Below are 14,288 nucleotides of genomic sequence, written 5' to 3'. Positions count from 1 at the left end.
AAGAGATCCGGGACGAAGGAGCTGTAGCTCGGGAATACATGGTAGTTATACATGTTCGGTACGCGCCCGTCGTCTCCTCGATTCCCCAATTTTCCCGTTTTGCATTTTTTTATTTTTAATCATTTTTTCTCATCTTGTTTGTTTGCTTGCACCATTCCCGGCCTGGTCGTCCAATTATTTCCATCCTCTGCCTTTTCCCTGGACTGACACTCTCTTCCCACTCGGCCATCGCAGGCGCTCAACAAAACAAAAACACAGCTGCCAGAAAAAAGTCACCACGGCCGCATATGCTGCCGGTACACAGCAGTTGACAAGCTCGTCGACCTTGTCATCCCCCCCAGAATGCCCAAAGTCTCTCTTGTCAGGGCTACGCAAGGGAGTGGAGAAGCTGTGCCATGATGGCAGGGAGTTGCGGAATCAAAGGCTTGGTGCAGATCTACACATCTGTACGTGGTTCGCTTTAACCCTGTTCTTTCTTTTGCCGACAAAGCAACACACGTGGAGGAGGGACCCTCCTCATCGATCTCACCGGATTCTCGGGCCGGATACCTGTTGGGCCCCTTTGGCCCTGCCGTTCTCTATCTCAGGGAAATCTAGATTAGATTTCCCCTTGCAAACCGCATCCTGCACAACATTGATGTACAGGCTCTGGCCGTCCAACTCTTGCTCCTCATTCTATTTCGAGGAACCTTGCCTTCACTGGTCTCTCTGGAAAGGCCCTGTAAGCGGTCATGGTGATGGATCCAAGGTCAGTGCGTAGTATGCAAACCGTTTCCTTTCCGTCAGACACCTCGTCTACACACGACAACAATCTCACAGTCTATTCCAGGAAGGGCAGAGCATGGAGCACATATCGAGCCTTATAATTTCTTTCAAGGATTCAGAGAATACGAGTTCACTGCTAATGTCAACTTGTTTCCATTCAGATACCTGTTCACCAGTCTATTTTTGCTTCGACTTGTTTTACCATACAAAAAAGTCGGGCAGTGAAGTGACCTCATCATACACCGCGCAAAATAATCCAGACCAGCCAAAGATACGCGCCATCGCATTGCAAAACTGCGGGCCATCAAGGTCATCACGTATTGTTACAATAACGTAGCGGTCAGAGTAAATGAGATGCAAGTTATTCTCCTCTGTGCTACTCCGCATAGCAGCCTGCAGAAGGACCCCCAAGCAAAGTCCCCCCCAGCTCAACGTCGTACAAGGAGCCACCGACTTGTTTCCGCCCAAGGGACAAGTCACCCTACGCAGCGTACATGTAGGTACATGTACCTTGCTACCTGGTACATTGGGAGCCTCCATCCGTGTGAAACTTGAGGCGAGAAACTGGAGTTGAACCAGGCACATGACGAACAGCACACGAGGAAGACGAGACATTGTCGAGAGGCGTGGTCCCTGTACCGGGCAAACGGGAAGGATTACTACCCCCAATCTGCTCTGTCACTCCTCACAGAAGCAATGTACAAGGAGCACGCACGTGTTGCTCGGCAATTAAAAGGGATATTGCAGTGTTGGTAGGTCATGACAACGGGAAACCGTTTCTTCCAGAAGGTCGCTAGGAGGAAAGTGGGAAAGGGGGGGTGGCAGGGCCAAAGAGAGTGAGAATGGTTGAGTGAGTAAGATCTGTGAATCTTCTTTGAGAAGCATGGTCGCGAAGGGTGGTTGATCGACACGGACGAGCTGTGCTGGTGTGTCTCTGATACTCGACACGAACCCGCAGAACATCATGATCACACACAGACATACATGCATACGAGAAACGTCAACGAGTAGCAGTCGATTTACTGATTACATGTACAGTAGTGCCAATGGCCAGCCTGTCTTTGTCCTCAAGGTGCATGTCGAGTATGGCAAAGCTGCATCCTTCGACACTGGCGTTTGGCGATGCTGTGGCTGCCGTATGAGCTGGCCAGCTGCCTCTCCCTCCCCCCCTTTACTTGTAGGTTCGAATCTGTCCGGGCACACGGCAGACACCTCCCAACGTCTGTCTCGACTAAGAAGAGGCGCATGATGCCGCCTGAGCTACACCAGCCCGACCAAAGCAAGGCACGCCAACGCGCCAGCGGCTTGACGGGGGCGAGATCCCGGGCCCTGCAAGGGACAAGACGGTGAGTGAATCGAGGCGTTTCCAGAAAGGCAGCCCAGCGCGCACATGGCAGAGGGCGTGCAAGGCACTCACTTCCAACTAGAGGGAGTTGATCAAGGCTTGTAAGACGGGCAGAGACGATGATGCGTGCACACACACATGTACATGGCCAGTCTCAGATGCCGCACATAGCTGTACAAACCACAGGGATTGGCAGCGGTGAATAACACACAACACACTCGCTCCACCAAAGTTTCATCCTGCACTATGCATAAAATTCAAGTGTTTCTGATCAAACAGCCGAGAGGTATCTATTGCCGGCATCTCTCTTTCAGCTGTGTGGCGATACCTCTCCTCTCCCACACACTCCCCCCCTTTCCCCTTTCTGTTTGGATCCGATCTGGACAGAGTGACGCTTACACGGCCATCGCCGTTGGGGACCCTCGTCTCTTCAAGTTAATTAATTAAAATCTGCCTGCTAACCGGTTTCAAAACGCCTCGGAACGGCCGAGTATGTTGCGCTGCTTAGCGAATAAATCTTCAGCTTGCGTCTGATCAGAACCTGGTCAAAGCCTCAACTCACTCCCTCCACCACCCCCTTTGCCGCCAAACATTCTCCAGCATCTTTCGAGATACCCGCCCCAAAGAGAGATAAGTCCTTGTCCTCAAAAAGACGGAATTAATTCTCCTTAGGCAGCCGCCCTTTCTCCCCACTGTTGAAAGCGGGCACGGTCCTTTGCAGCGCTGTAGTCCCGTCATGTTCCTGCATTCAACCGATGGTGTTACTGAGGAGAGCTTAGCGATTGGATGTGATCGAGCAGGGTGTGCAAGGGAGTGTGTCCAATCCCTGGTACTGAAATGGCGTAGTCAGCCAATGAGCAAACAAACACTCGCAAGGCTGCAAATTCCAGTAGATGATCTGAGCGTCATCCAGGTTTAGAACAAAACATGGGCAAAGCAGGCCTTGATTCGAGAAGATCAACCATGTTCTGCGACAGGGATATCACCAACCTCGTGATGAGGCTAAAGGATTCAAAGGGCATGTTTCAGCACATGGGGGTGGTTGTTCAAAGGTGTAGGTGTGTTCAAGGAACATGTATTTTTGGCATCTTCTCTTTCTCAAGTCAGCTAGACGTTAGGTATGTTCGTACGAGGCCAAAAGAGCTAAAGGAGGGAAATCTGGGTGCTCAACAGCCTCAATGACAAGCTTCGTCTTGCTGTGACAGTCGCACAGACGCACCACGACCGGTTTCATTCCCTGGCAGCTCTATTTCGCATTGTGGTTACTGCTCCTAAAGCTATTCTTACTCTCTGTTTCGGCACAAGAGTAAGGGAAACAAGGGCCAAGTCGGCGCAACGGCGCACCATCTTGTGATTTGATTTGAAAAGAGTCAGGTATACATACGTATAACCCGTGGCACCAAGGTCAAGGTAGCAGCAATGGCTGCATGCCCATTATGCATGTCTGTTTTCTTAGCCCAATGATTTCAAGCGTCACCGGCCATTGTAAACTGGGGGTCGGGATGAAGCAGAGCCAATCAAACGGGAGGCAAACGAGGCGGTGACGGAGTTCTCGAGACTTCCTAGATGCATGTCTCGCCTTTGGACAGTTGCTTGCTTGATTGCTTGCTTGCTTGTATAAAAAGTGGCCACAGCGGCTGTTGTCGCTTACACGGCGAGCCCGGAATTCAAGGGCCATGTCGATCCAAAGCCCGGCTTTAGCTTCAGAGGGTGGCTGGTTTAGGATCTAAACAGCAAGCGACGGTGTGAGCCATATGGATGGGGGCCGTGGCTACTTCGTCGTGACACTCACCGAGACGATTTACATCGGAGATGGGAGTCGTACCAAGCGGGTCCCTTGCAGCCCGTAAAATGATGCGGAGGTAGACATGGAGTACAGAGCCCATGGCATAATCACGGGCATGCCGTTTTGTTCCATCTAACAGGTTTCGATTCGAACTCGATCCCGCCGAACTCACGGGCGTAAATCAGCGCTGAGGGAGGGATGAGGGGGGGAGCCAGTGACGAGATGGAAAACATGAACGGACTCGTATAAGCGTAACGGCGTAACGGCGGCTCGGCAAATGGCGGTAACGATAAATGAAAGAGAGCCTCTAGAAGCATCCACGGGACGAAATTGCTGTAGATTAACTTATGGGGCTCCTCACGGCTATCTGAGATATTAGCCCCCGTGAGTTTCTGCGGGGGACCTGTCATGTTTGACAGCATCTTGCGACGAGTGGATGGGATGCCGGTAGCCATTTGGGCTCTGTTTACCAACGTCACTCTCCGTGGATAGAATAGCTTGGATTTGTGAGAATTTCTAGAGACGGAGAGCGGCGAGGTTAGCAGGTTAGCAGCAGGGGCGTCGGATGCTTGAAGGGCCCTGGCATCATGTAGTCTGCCTCGGAACTGAAATGCAAAGCAGAGAGTTTCATCAGGTACCCTTTGTAAAATGACAGTGTACACCTTCTACTCTTGCAACCGGCGGTCTGAAAGATTGCTACGTGGATCCAAATCTGTTTGGAAAACTCCAAGCCTGGCGGAGGGTGCTTTGACGCGACGCTGCTGCCTTGGTTCTTGACTCGCAGCAAACGCAGGGACTGTCAGGTTTGTACTTCAAATTGCTCTCGTTTGAAGTTGACCATATCCTTCGAGTCCTAGTATTGATGTTACGAGACAAACAATAGCATAACAGTCTACCTGGCGAGGGCTAATTGACTATAGAAAATGTGCGTTTAATGATGTATCAGCATACAGAAAGAGCAAACATAGTTGGAGAGGATCTGGGGACGAACTTTGAGGTCCTTCTAGTCGATGAACCATGTCCAACCAGTTACTATTACTTTCTCATCCATAGCCAATCTGTGCCTATAATCGCACCGGTGAGTCTCGATCATAGACGCCAGTTACTGGTTCATCTCCGCATTGTTCAATAATTACGTACATTGGTAGCAGTATTAATATCCAGACCTCGCAACCAAACAAACTTTTTGAGTATGCAGTTGATTTAGGGTAGGTTATCGTAGTTGGCAAATGGCTGCACCTTTTGTTGCAAAGTTCAGGTCAGAATTGAGAGCCTGTTCGCAAGAAATGAATGCCATAACGACTGGTCGTAAAAACAGATGACTTTGTATAATAGCTGTAACGCTACCTACTGCAACATGTTGCTTATTCGCTGTGAAGCTATTCAGCTGTGATTCAAAAACACATGTACTAAGACCAACGCGGCAAATAATGCTGAGGGTTGTTGGCTGCAGCTTTTCGCGAATCAATCAGTGTTCAAAGCCATTATTACACGTGGCAAATTAGTCAGCAATCAAAGGCAGAAATGAGTCTGGTTTTGGTGCCGCTTGAAGCTCCTACAAGGCAGCATTTGCTTGTTCTTGGCTATCGCCATCACCAGCCTTGGCGTCGTGTGGGCCATCCTTTACTGCCAACCCTCAATCAAACCTTTTTTAGTTTCTCTATTACTTTGATCCTTCTTTCGCTCTTTTCAGATTCTCTAAGCGGACTATTCATTCGTTTCTTCGCAATGCCTCCATGGCGAACTTTGGCCCAGCGAGATCAGAATCGCGAACTAGACAATGCCTCCAACCAGCCTCCAGACCAGGATTCTGCTCAAACGTCTTCAGAAAACATATTTTTATTCTGGCCCAACATCATTGGTGCGTCTTTTTTCTCTATGCTACAACATATGTCCTGTTCACTACTAATCTGGCACCATGTCTAGGATATCTCCGAGTGATCTTGGCCATAGCCTCCCTGTACTATATGCCACTCCATCCACGCACCTGCTCTCTTCTCTACACTATATCATGTCTCCTCGACGCTCTTGATGGATACGCTGCGCGTATGTTGGATCAGGGAACGCAGTTTGGCGCAGTTCTGGACATGGTCACGGACCGTTGCACCACGACATGCCTGCTGGTTTTCTTGGCGGCGGCGATGCCTCGCTGGGCCATTGTTTTCCAGGGCCTGATTGTGTTGGATCTTGCAAGCCATTACATGCACATGTATGCATCTCTTGTCGTCGGCGGCGCTAGAACGAGCCACAAGGATGTCAGCAATAGCCAAAACTGGCTGATGAGGGTGTATTACACCAACAAGGTGCGAAACTGCCATGTCCAAATCTATACACTAAACTCTGACCTGTAATTCAGATTGTCTTATTTTCTCTCTGTGCTCTCAACGAGCTCTTCTTCATCGCCTGCTACCTTGTCTCCTTCTCTTCACCAATTGATCCTCTCTACTTAAATGCGGATATTGACGGAAGAGAGCATCTGCAAACAGGGACAGAAGTCGACACCTCGCTATTAACCCAGATCTTCCCAAACCCTTACAGCTCTGCAGCGCTTGAGATGGCGCGAGCGAACAAAATGGACGGATACCTTCCGGGTATCATTGCCAAGATTTGCTTTCCGTTCATGGCGCTGAAGCAAATGATTAATGTTATCCAGTTGATTCAAGCCAGCAAACGATTGGCAAGGGTGGATGTAGAGCGGAGGCGGAAAAGCAAGCAAACGTAGCAGCCCGGAACGGAGAATGATGCTTTTTACAAAAAGATTTGGCATGATGAACTACTTTAAACATATAAACATTACAGGTAAACCACAAGATTAAGTGCTAATATCCAACTGCTACCAACGGAACAGCTGGCACCATGGTCTTAAACCGTCGTAACAGCTCCTTGGGTGGCGTTCCAACCAGCGGAGCAGCTCTCTTCTTGACCTTCTCAGGGTCATCACTGTCCTTTTCATCTCCCGTTTTCGTCACTTCATCTTTCTTTACCTCAAATCCCAATCTCTTTGCCCATATTTTCACGGCATCCTCGGGTGTCTTGCGGCCAATATCCTGCCACGTCTTCTGTACTTGCTGCCAGGACTCGCTCTGTCCCTTCGGCAACCAAGCCTTGTCTGAGTAGGGAGTGTTGGGGAAGTACGAGTTGTGCTTCTTCTTGTCCCCATCGTCAAATACTTGCTTCATTCTATCTTGCACAATGTTGAACGGGTTAACCTTGTCATCGGCGAGACCGGGACAAGGCGGTTTGATTGCCAGGCCCATGACTAGAGGGATGGTTGTGTTTTCACCATTGAGCAGCTGTTTGACATGATTACCGGCGACACTTGGATCTTCGCTGCGGTTATCTATTGGAGCCATCCATGTTAGCACTCATATTCTGTACCACACAGCAGAAAGATACCTACATATTCCCCAGATGGAACTCTGCACAGGCTTTACTATAGGCTCAATCCGCCACTCCATCGCCTGCCAGTCCTTCATAATGCTGAACCGATGGTCGTCCAACGGTTTTGGCGTGGTCGACTCAACCAGGATTGTAGCCTCAGAAGTTAGCGAGTCGGTAAGCTGCATAGGCTTCCCGTAGACCTTTTGATGCTCTGCTTTGATCTTGGCAGATGCACACTTGCGGTCTTTACCATCGCGTAATTCGACGACGGATGCCTTATTGATGGCAAACTGGAATGTGACCAAGAAGGAAAAACTGCCACCGCGCACCAGCCAAGGATCATCATCTTTGGCTGTTGTTCCTGGAGGCGCCGGTTCGAGGCCAGACTCGCATGTTAGCAGGATGGCTGGATTGTCCTGCTTCTTCTTGTCGTCATTTTTGTTGTCGTCCTTCTTCATCACATCATCTGATGTGAGCATCGATGGAGGCGATGACCCAGACGACTTGAGCACAACGTTCCAGAAGCGCTCGAGAGTGACGGCCGGAGGTGGCTGTGGCGGAGCTCCAAAGTTCACGTCGAAACCAAACACCCAGAAGTCAACATGCACGACGCCTCCAAAGGGCGGACCAGACATGTCGAGTGTAGCGCTGACCTCGGCATTGATGCGAACCGTGACGATCCACAGATCCATGGTGAATCGCACTCCCACAGAGAGACGACTTTGCAGCTGGAAGTGGAAGGGCTCAAAGTTGATTAGGAAATCAACAAACGCGTCGAACCAGGCATAGAGAGCGCCGAGACTGAGTGCCGCGTGCAATCGGCCGCCTCCCATGCATACCTTTGGTGTGATGGCAAAGTAAGCCTCGCCTGTTACACTGAGGCAAGAATCCAACGACCAGCTAATTCCTAAACGCGGCGGCTTTGGATACTGCGACGGTGGACTGAATGCTTGGTGATATCCGCCCAAGGTGAGGACCCAATCTCCAGCTGCGATGTTGTCTTTGACGTCGTCTTTGAACCATGCATACATGGCCACTCCGCCGGTGAGATGGCACTGCGGCGCCAGGACAAACGAACGCGGCGACAATTGCGCCTCAAGCTTGAAGATGCCCCGGTTCACGTCAAAGGTACAGATGATGCCGAGCTCAACATGGGCAAACTTGACGGGCGACTCCAAAGCAGGGACATCGCACGTGGCGACTCCAAACAGCCCAAACTGCAAGCCAGCTCCAAACTGCACCACGATGACGATATTCGCAGCGAGCATCTGGAACGCCGTGATACGAACTCCGGCAGCGGCCCAGTACAGCCCTTCGGCGGGACGGAACCAGATGCCTCGCATCAGCCGCTTCATCGTGTCGACGGGCGTTTCCTTTGTCCCCTCTCCACGCTCGGCAACGAAGGGAAACTCGACGACTTGCTCGACAGTAGGCAGAGCAATGTCAGAGTTCATGCCGAAACCACCGACCAGACCGGCAAAGTCTGCGAATCCCACAGAAAACAACGGTCCGTTGAGCTTGCAGAAGATGAATGCAAAGGTGAATTTGTTGCCCTCTTCATCTTTCTCCTCTCCATCGTCTGTGAAGCGCATGTTTTGGCTGAATGGGGATAGACTGATGACGGAAGATGAAGATGGCTTGGAAATGTCATCCTTGCTGACGGTTGCATACACACCCATAGCTTGGAACATCCACGGCTTGAAGCCGATAATCAGTCCTCCCACGTACATGTCGACCTTGGGATCCGATGTATCGTGTATGAAACCGCCCGCAACGGTCAGTGGTGGACGGTCTAGGGAGACGATGAGGCCCTGGAGACCGAATGTAATGTCACCTAAGGATGGTGGATTCGAGAGGCTGGTTGTGCTGTTCAGGGGCACACCGATGGTGAAGCCCAGCAGTGCAATGCCGATAGGACCCATCAACAGCGTGGCATCGAGAGTGATGCCCAGAACACCATCGCCGTTCTCGTCTGATTTGTACCAGAGACCGATATTTTCAACAGAGAGCGGGCCAAGCGTCATCTTGTGCGGTGCCTTGGAACCCTTCTCGGACCCTGTCGGGTCAGGCGGCCCAACTTTCCCATCTTTCCCGTCTTTGGGTGCCATGAGCGCCCTATTCTGTCCGTCGTAAAATCTTATACTTGACTTCTTGCCGCCAGACTTCTTGTTTGGCTTGCCAAAAGCATAGTCGAGAATGACACTTGTCTTGCCGGCTGATGGGCTCTTTGCCACCACCACAAAGTGCGAGCCTGCAGAAACTACAATTTCAGTATCAGCTGCCTTTTCTTGTTTCCTTGGCTTATACAATAAGAACTCTTCTTCTGGAATTTGGGCTTTAGTCGTCAAGCACTCCTTCAGGATCTCGAACTCGGCCTGCGATATGCCAGGGACAGCCGTATCGCTCTTTTCATCCGGCTTGTAGCTCGTGTCCTGAACCCACATGAAGAACATCTGCTCAAAGGGGCTGTCGAGAGTGGTGTTGAAGACGGGCACGTCGACTGAGATCTTGCTGATGGCAGCCTTGACGAGGCGCTTAACTAGCTTTCCCTCTGACCGGAACTGTACAAACCAAAGCGAAATGCTTCCAATGTTGATGAGGAGGGCAAATACAGTCATCGTCTTGTGCTTTGCGCAGAGAACACGCAACGGCTTCTCCCCTCTCTTGCCATCCAGCTTCGCGCCTAGGATGGCTGTGGGCAGGCCGGCTATGTTTTTTGGGTCGATAAGAGCATCAAGAACCTGTTCTATGGTGCAGGCCGTACCATCTTTGCTTTCAGCCGCAAGACTACCCTCAAATAACCAATTATCAGATCCCTCATTCTCGTACGTGAGACCGAGCTTGAGAATCTCGCCGAGAGCCAGAACACCAGTGAATTTGAAGTGGGTTCCAGCACCCCCCTTGGCATAACTATACTCGAGCCCGGCGTATTCGATTTCGATCTTTCCGAGAAAGTCAATCACGTCGTTCTGGTCACCATTATGCCAAAACGATGCCAAGTGTCCGATGTTTAGATTCGAAACGTCAGCAGCTAACTTCCAGTTGCCCTTGTCATATGAAAGCATGCCGTGAAGGTTGGCAGCCTGCAGCTCCTGCAAGTCTGGGTCCTTGTCTGGATCTAATTTTCCATTCTCATATAGTTTGATGGCGACTGCAAGTCTCATGCTGAAACCTTTGTCATCGGGGCTCTTGACTCCCCAATTATACCCTGCATCTAGTTGAAGGTCTTCCAGTGCAATGGGCGGCGGCTTAGTCCTGTCTGCTGTATCCCGATTTGGTGTTGGACAGCGGATAGCACCACTAAACCAGATCTTTTCTTGTGACAGCTCAATCTCGGCACGGTAGATCTGCGTCGGAATACCAGCGGGTAGCTTGAACGGTTCGCCGCTGGGGGATGTGAGGAGGTTCTCAATGTCCAAGGTACGTAGTTGGTTATCCGGGTCCGGGTCTGTCAACGGATCCAGCTCCATGTATGGTTCGTACTCGGGCAACGCTTTTCCATACACATCATAGGGAGTTTCAGGTACAGCACACCAAAGATTGCCCTTGAGGAACACGCCGAGTGACTTGGACCATCCAAACTTGAGCAGGAACAAGATGGGCTTCTTGGCGAGGGCGGCCGCGGAAGATTTTCCGATCTTGAGACAAGCCTCGAGTGTTATATCGACCGATTCGACTCCCTCTATGTTACCCTCCTTATTGAGGTTCAGCATAAGCTGCATTCGGCGTGGGAAAATGGTGTTTCTATCGACAGCACCCCCATCTTCAGACTTTGCCTTGTCCAGTATATCCGTTATCTCAAGTGATTTGAGCTTCAAGGTTGTGCAGAGCCAGGCCACAATAGCGTCAAGAGCATCCTCACGCATGGCGTTAATCTCAAGTGCTGTTTTTGGTTTACGTATCGTCAAGGTCAATATCGCTGAAGACGTCTCCAAGGTCAGGGCCGCATCAAAGCCAAGGCCCGGTATGGAGAACTGCAGAAGAAAAGTAAGACTGCCCTCTGGTTCGATCCTATCGGCGTCACGCCCAAAGGCAAACTGTGCCTTCTTGCGAGCAACCACGGTGACACTCTCGATCGTGATGCTGGGGAGGCACTTGCCTAGCCATTTACTAAAGACAGAGTGGTTGGCTTGGAACCCAAGACGCAAGTGTGTCTGATAGTTGATGCTTGGACGGAACCAGAGGGCGTTGCGGAAGACTTTTGTTGTATTGAGAGTGAGCTCGATTGGTCCGAACAACTTTAGCACGGGATGCCCGGACAGAGTTGGATCACTGGTTACCATGCCAGCCACCTCACCAAGCATTGTCACAAGGGGCTTGTCTGTAGGCAGTGCTTCCAGCCCAAAAACCAATGTGCGGCGCTTGACTAGCATGCTTTGCAGAGCCAGTTTGTCAACTTTGACATCGGAGAACGTCAGCTCTGCACCGGCAGAAGTGCTCATGGTCAACAATCGACCTCCAAAAGGAAACGTGAGCTTGAATTCTAGTCCAGTGGAACTGTTGAGTGGCCAAACAGCTGGTGTCATTGCCAGGTTGAAGCCAGCAGGTGTCCCCGGACTGTCATAGTCCCACTGAAAGAAGAGACGGAACCAGAGGAACCACTCATCATCATCGGCAAGCAACGCTTCCTCCTTGGCATTTGGTATGGATCTCAAACTAAAGAGTCTATAGTGTAGAGTGTCAACAAAGCCAAAGTGATCATGTTCTCTTGGAAGCGGTATGACCGGCACACCGGCCGGGAATTTGGCCTTTTCGGAGATTAGCGATTCTGAAGCAATATAAACGGCTGGTGAAGCCGCAATATGAAGAGGAACATGGCGCCGCTCTACTACCAACGTCTTGGCCTCGCCATCGATATCACTCCATGAATCATCATCAGACTCGGACTCGGATGAGTCCAGAAGACCGACATCAATCCAAGACCCCTGCCTCTGGTGGTTATTTCTCTTCGTGCTCTTGGTCGCCTTTTTGGGGAATTTGGGGTTTCCCCTGGACAAGTCCCACGCACCAGGCCTGTCTTCGCCTGGATCTGCATAGAGACTGACTCTCCGCGGTTCTTCTTTGTTGGCAATGGCGAAAGCATGCAAGGTGTTTACATGTGGGAGCTTCCAAACGAAGGAGGAATCAGAAAATATGAATGGCTTTTGGTTCTGGTACAAAACCTCAACCATCCCATCAAAGCCGGAGTCGCTTGGTGCTGAGATGATGTTAATAGCCACAACCTTCTGCACGCCGAGTCGAGGGATGTTATTTGGGTAACGAAACCCCCAAAAATCTGTAGTCCAGACAATGTTGCTGACCCATGTAGGTTCTGGGCCATAGGGGAGCGAAGTGAGGTTCGCCATCATGCTATAGGTCATATCGCAGATTTTCTGGCGTTGTACATTCTCGTCTGGCTCTTTTTTGAACAAAACTTTGTACTTGTTAACCCAGTCTGCAAACTCCTCCAATGGTGATAGGGGGATTGCCATAAGCCCTTTCTCGTTACGTTCCTCGATGTACTGCTCCTGATATGCGTCCAACCACGGCCGTAGAGTTCCATTCGGGTCGTACATCTCGCCGATACTCCATTTATGCGGATCATACATACCATACTCGTTCTTGAGGAGATATGAAGGCAGCTGGCAAGGCAAAAATGGTCGCCAGCGAGGGGCTTTATTTTCTGATGCATCAATGGCCTTTTGGAATCGAAACCATGACGCGAGAATCCAAATAATCTCCCACCCTGCACGATAAAGTCAGAAATCCATCTGGAACTCGATGATTCATGAGGACTGAGAAGCCAAAAGGGGCCAGACTTACTGGGGTGGCCGTATTGTAAGCCCGCAGAGACGACAACGTTGCGAGGGCTAAAGTCCACTATCATCTGAGGGGGGTTGGACGATCGTGAACCGTGGTGGCTCAACTTCATCGATGTCACTTGACGGTCATGGACACCCCCATCAGGCGTTTTGTATTTCGTCCAATCCGCTATATTCTTCTCCAGGCTGTCATGTGCATCTCCCGCAAAGTAATGGGAGATGTGCTTATCGCCCCAAATAACCAAGAGCACAATACTCGACTTGTTCTGCGGCGTGTGTAGCGCATTGGCGCCGTTATACAGGGTTCGTTCGGACACTGCCACGCAGTAAAGGCCTGGATACTTGGCATATTGTTGCGAACCGGGTTGCCTTGGGGGATTTTGTGCCAACAGCCCGTCCAGCGTGCCCATCTGTGGCCATTTCTGTTCCCAACCGTTGTCGTCGTCCCAGCTCATGAAGAAATTGCGTCCCAACAGTGCCTTGTAATCCCATCTCGCTCTAAGGGTACCGATCGCTTGTCTGGTTTGACCATTGTTGTCTTGGACTTGGATGGCAAGATTGTTTTCATTGTCAATTGCCATGTTATCCTTGTTTATCTTCCAAGGTGCATAAAACCACGACTTGGGCTTCCAGGTGTCCTCATCGTAAAATACTCGGTTGAGTATCAACGGGTTATTGTTACCAAGGTTTTGGTTGGCAGCGTCTCTAGCCAGCTTAAAGAGATATGCAATGACACCCTCATAGTGATCTCCGTCCCAATGGGTGATGACGAACCCGTCAAAGTACAACCAACGGTAAGCTCCTTGATTAGGGTTGTCTTGAAGCTTCGGTCGTTGGCAGACATAATTAAGTTCGATCTGTTGAATTGTGTTCTCAAGCGCTGCTTGGACCGCATTGCCCGGGGCGCGGCCGCCATCAATCATCCATGCTTGCTCAACGAGCCGTCTTCCGTCTCCAAAAACTGGCTCTGAGGTGAGCAGATGAATTGCTGCATCGCCGGCACCGATGTTGATGTGAAACGACTCCACTCGGTAATGGGCCATCTGAATGTCGTTTGGGAGGAGCTTGTGGTGTGCTGAGAAGAACTGGCACCATTGAGCATCTTTGAGAGCTCTCTCTAAATGATTGATATCTAGAGCCTACACACTTGATAGAATCGAACAACCCTTTTCATCCGTGCCCAGAGATCGTTATTTGCACTCCTCTCCGC

At 50.6% G+C, this 14,288-nt stretch overlaps 3 protein-coding genes across 3 annotated transcripts; 1 reads left to right on the top strand and 2 right to left on the bottom strand.

Moving 5' to 3' along the window:
- Positions 1-963: 963 nt before the first annotated feature.
- Positions 964-1,380, bottom strand: M431DRAFT_481706 (hypothetical protein; the record flags this gene model as incomplete). The annotated part of the gene is made up of 1 exon (XM_024915977.1): positions 964-1,380. One exon carries the CDS (start codon positions 1,378-1,380, stop codon positions 964-966), a length of 417 nt encoding a protein of 138 aa, XP_024774150.1.
- A 4,244-nt stretch (positions 1,381-5,624) lies between these two features.
- On the top strand, positions 5,625-6,618 carry M431DRAFT_5150 (hypothetical protein; the record flags this gene model as incomplete). The annotated part of the gene is made up of 3 exons (XM_024920261.1): positions 5,625-5,757; positions 5,823-6,199; positions 6,253-6,618. The coding sequence occupies 3 exons, from the start codon at positions 5,625-5,627 to the stop codon at positions 6,616-6,618; spliced, it is 876 nt and encodes a 291-aa protein (XP_024774149.1).
- Positions 6,619-6,715: 97 nt separating this feature from the next.
- M431DRAFT_5149 (hypothetical protein) lies at positions 6,716-14,121 on the bottom strand (the record flags this gene model as incomplete). The annotated part of the gene is made up of 3 exons (XM_024920258.1): positions 6,716-7,236; positions 7,297-13,002; positions 13,080-14,121. The coding sequence occupies 3 exons, from the start codon at positions 14,119-14,121 to the stop codon at positions 6,716-6,718; spliced, it is 7,269 nt and encodes a 2,422-aa protein (XP_024774148.1).
- Positions 14,122-14,288: the final 167 nt, after the last annotated feature.

Source organism: Trichoderma harzianum, assembly GCF_003025095.1.
Source record: "Trichoderma harzianum CBS 226.95 unplaced genomic scaffold M431scaffold_6, whole genome shotgun sequence".
NCBI classification, from domain to species: Eukaryota; Fungi; Ascomycota; class Sordariomycetes; order Hypocreales; family Hypocreaceae; genus Trichoderma; species Trichoderma harzianum.
Note: the sequence above shows the minus strand (reverse complement) of the source record. Positions and strands in the feature narration are given on the sequence as shown.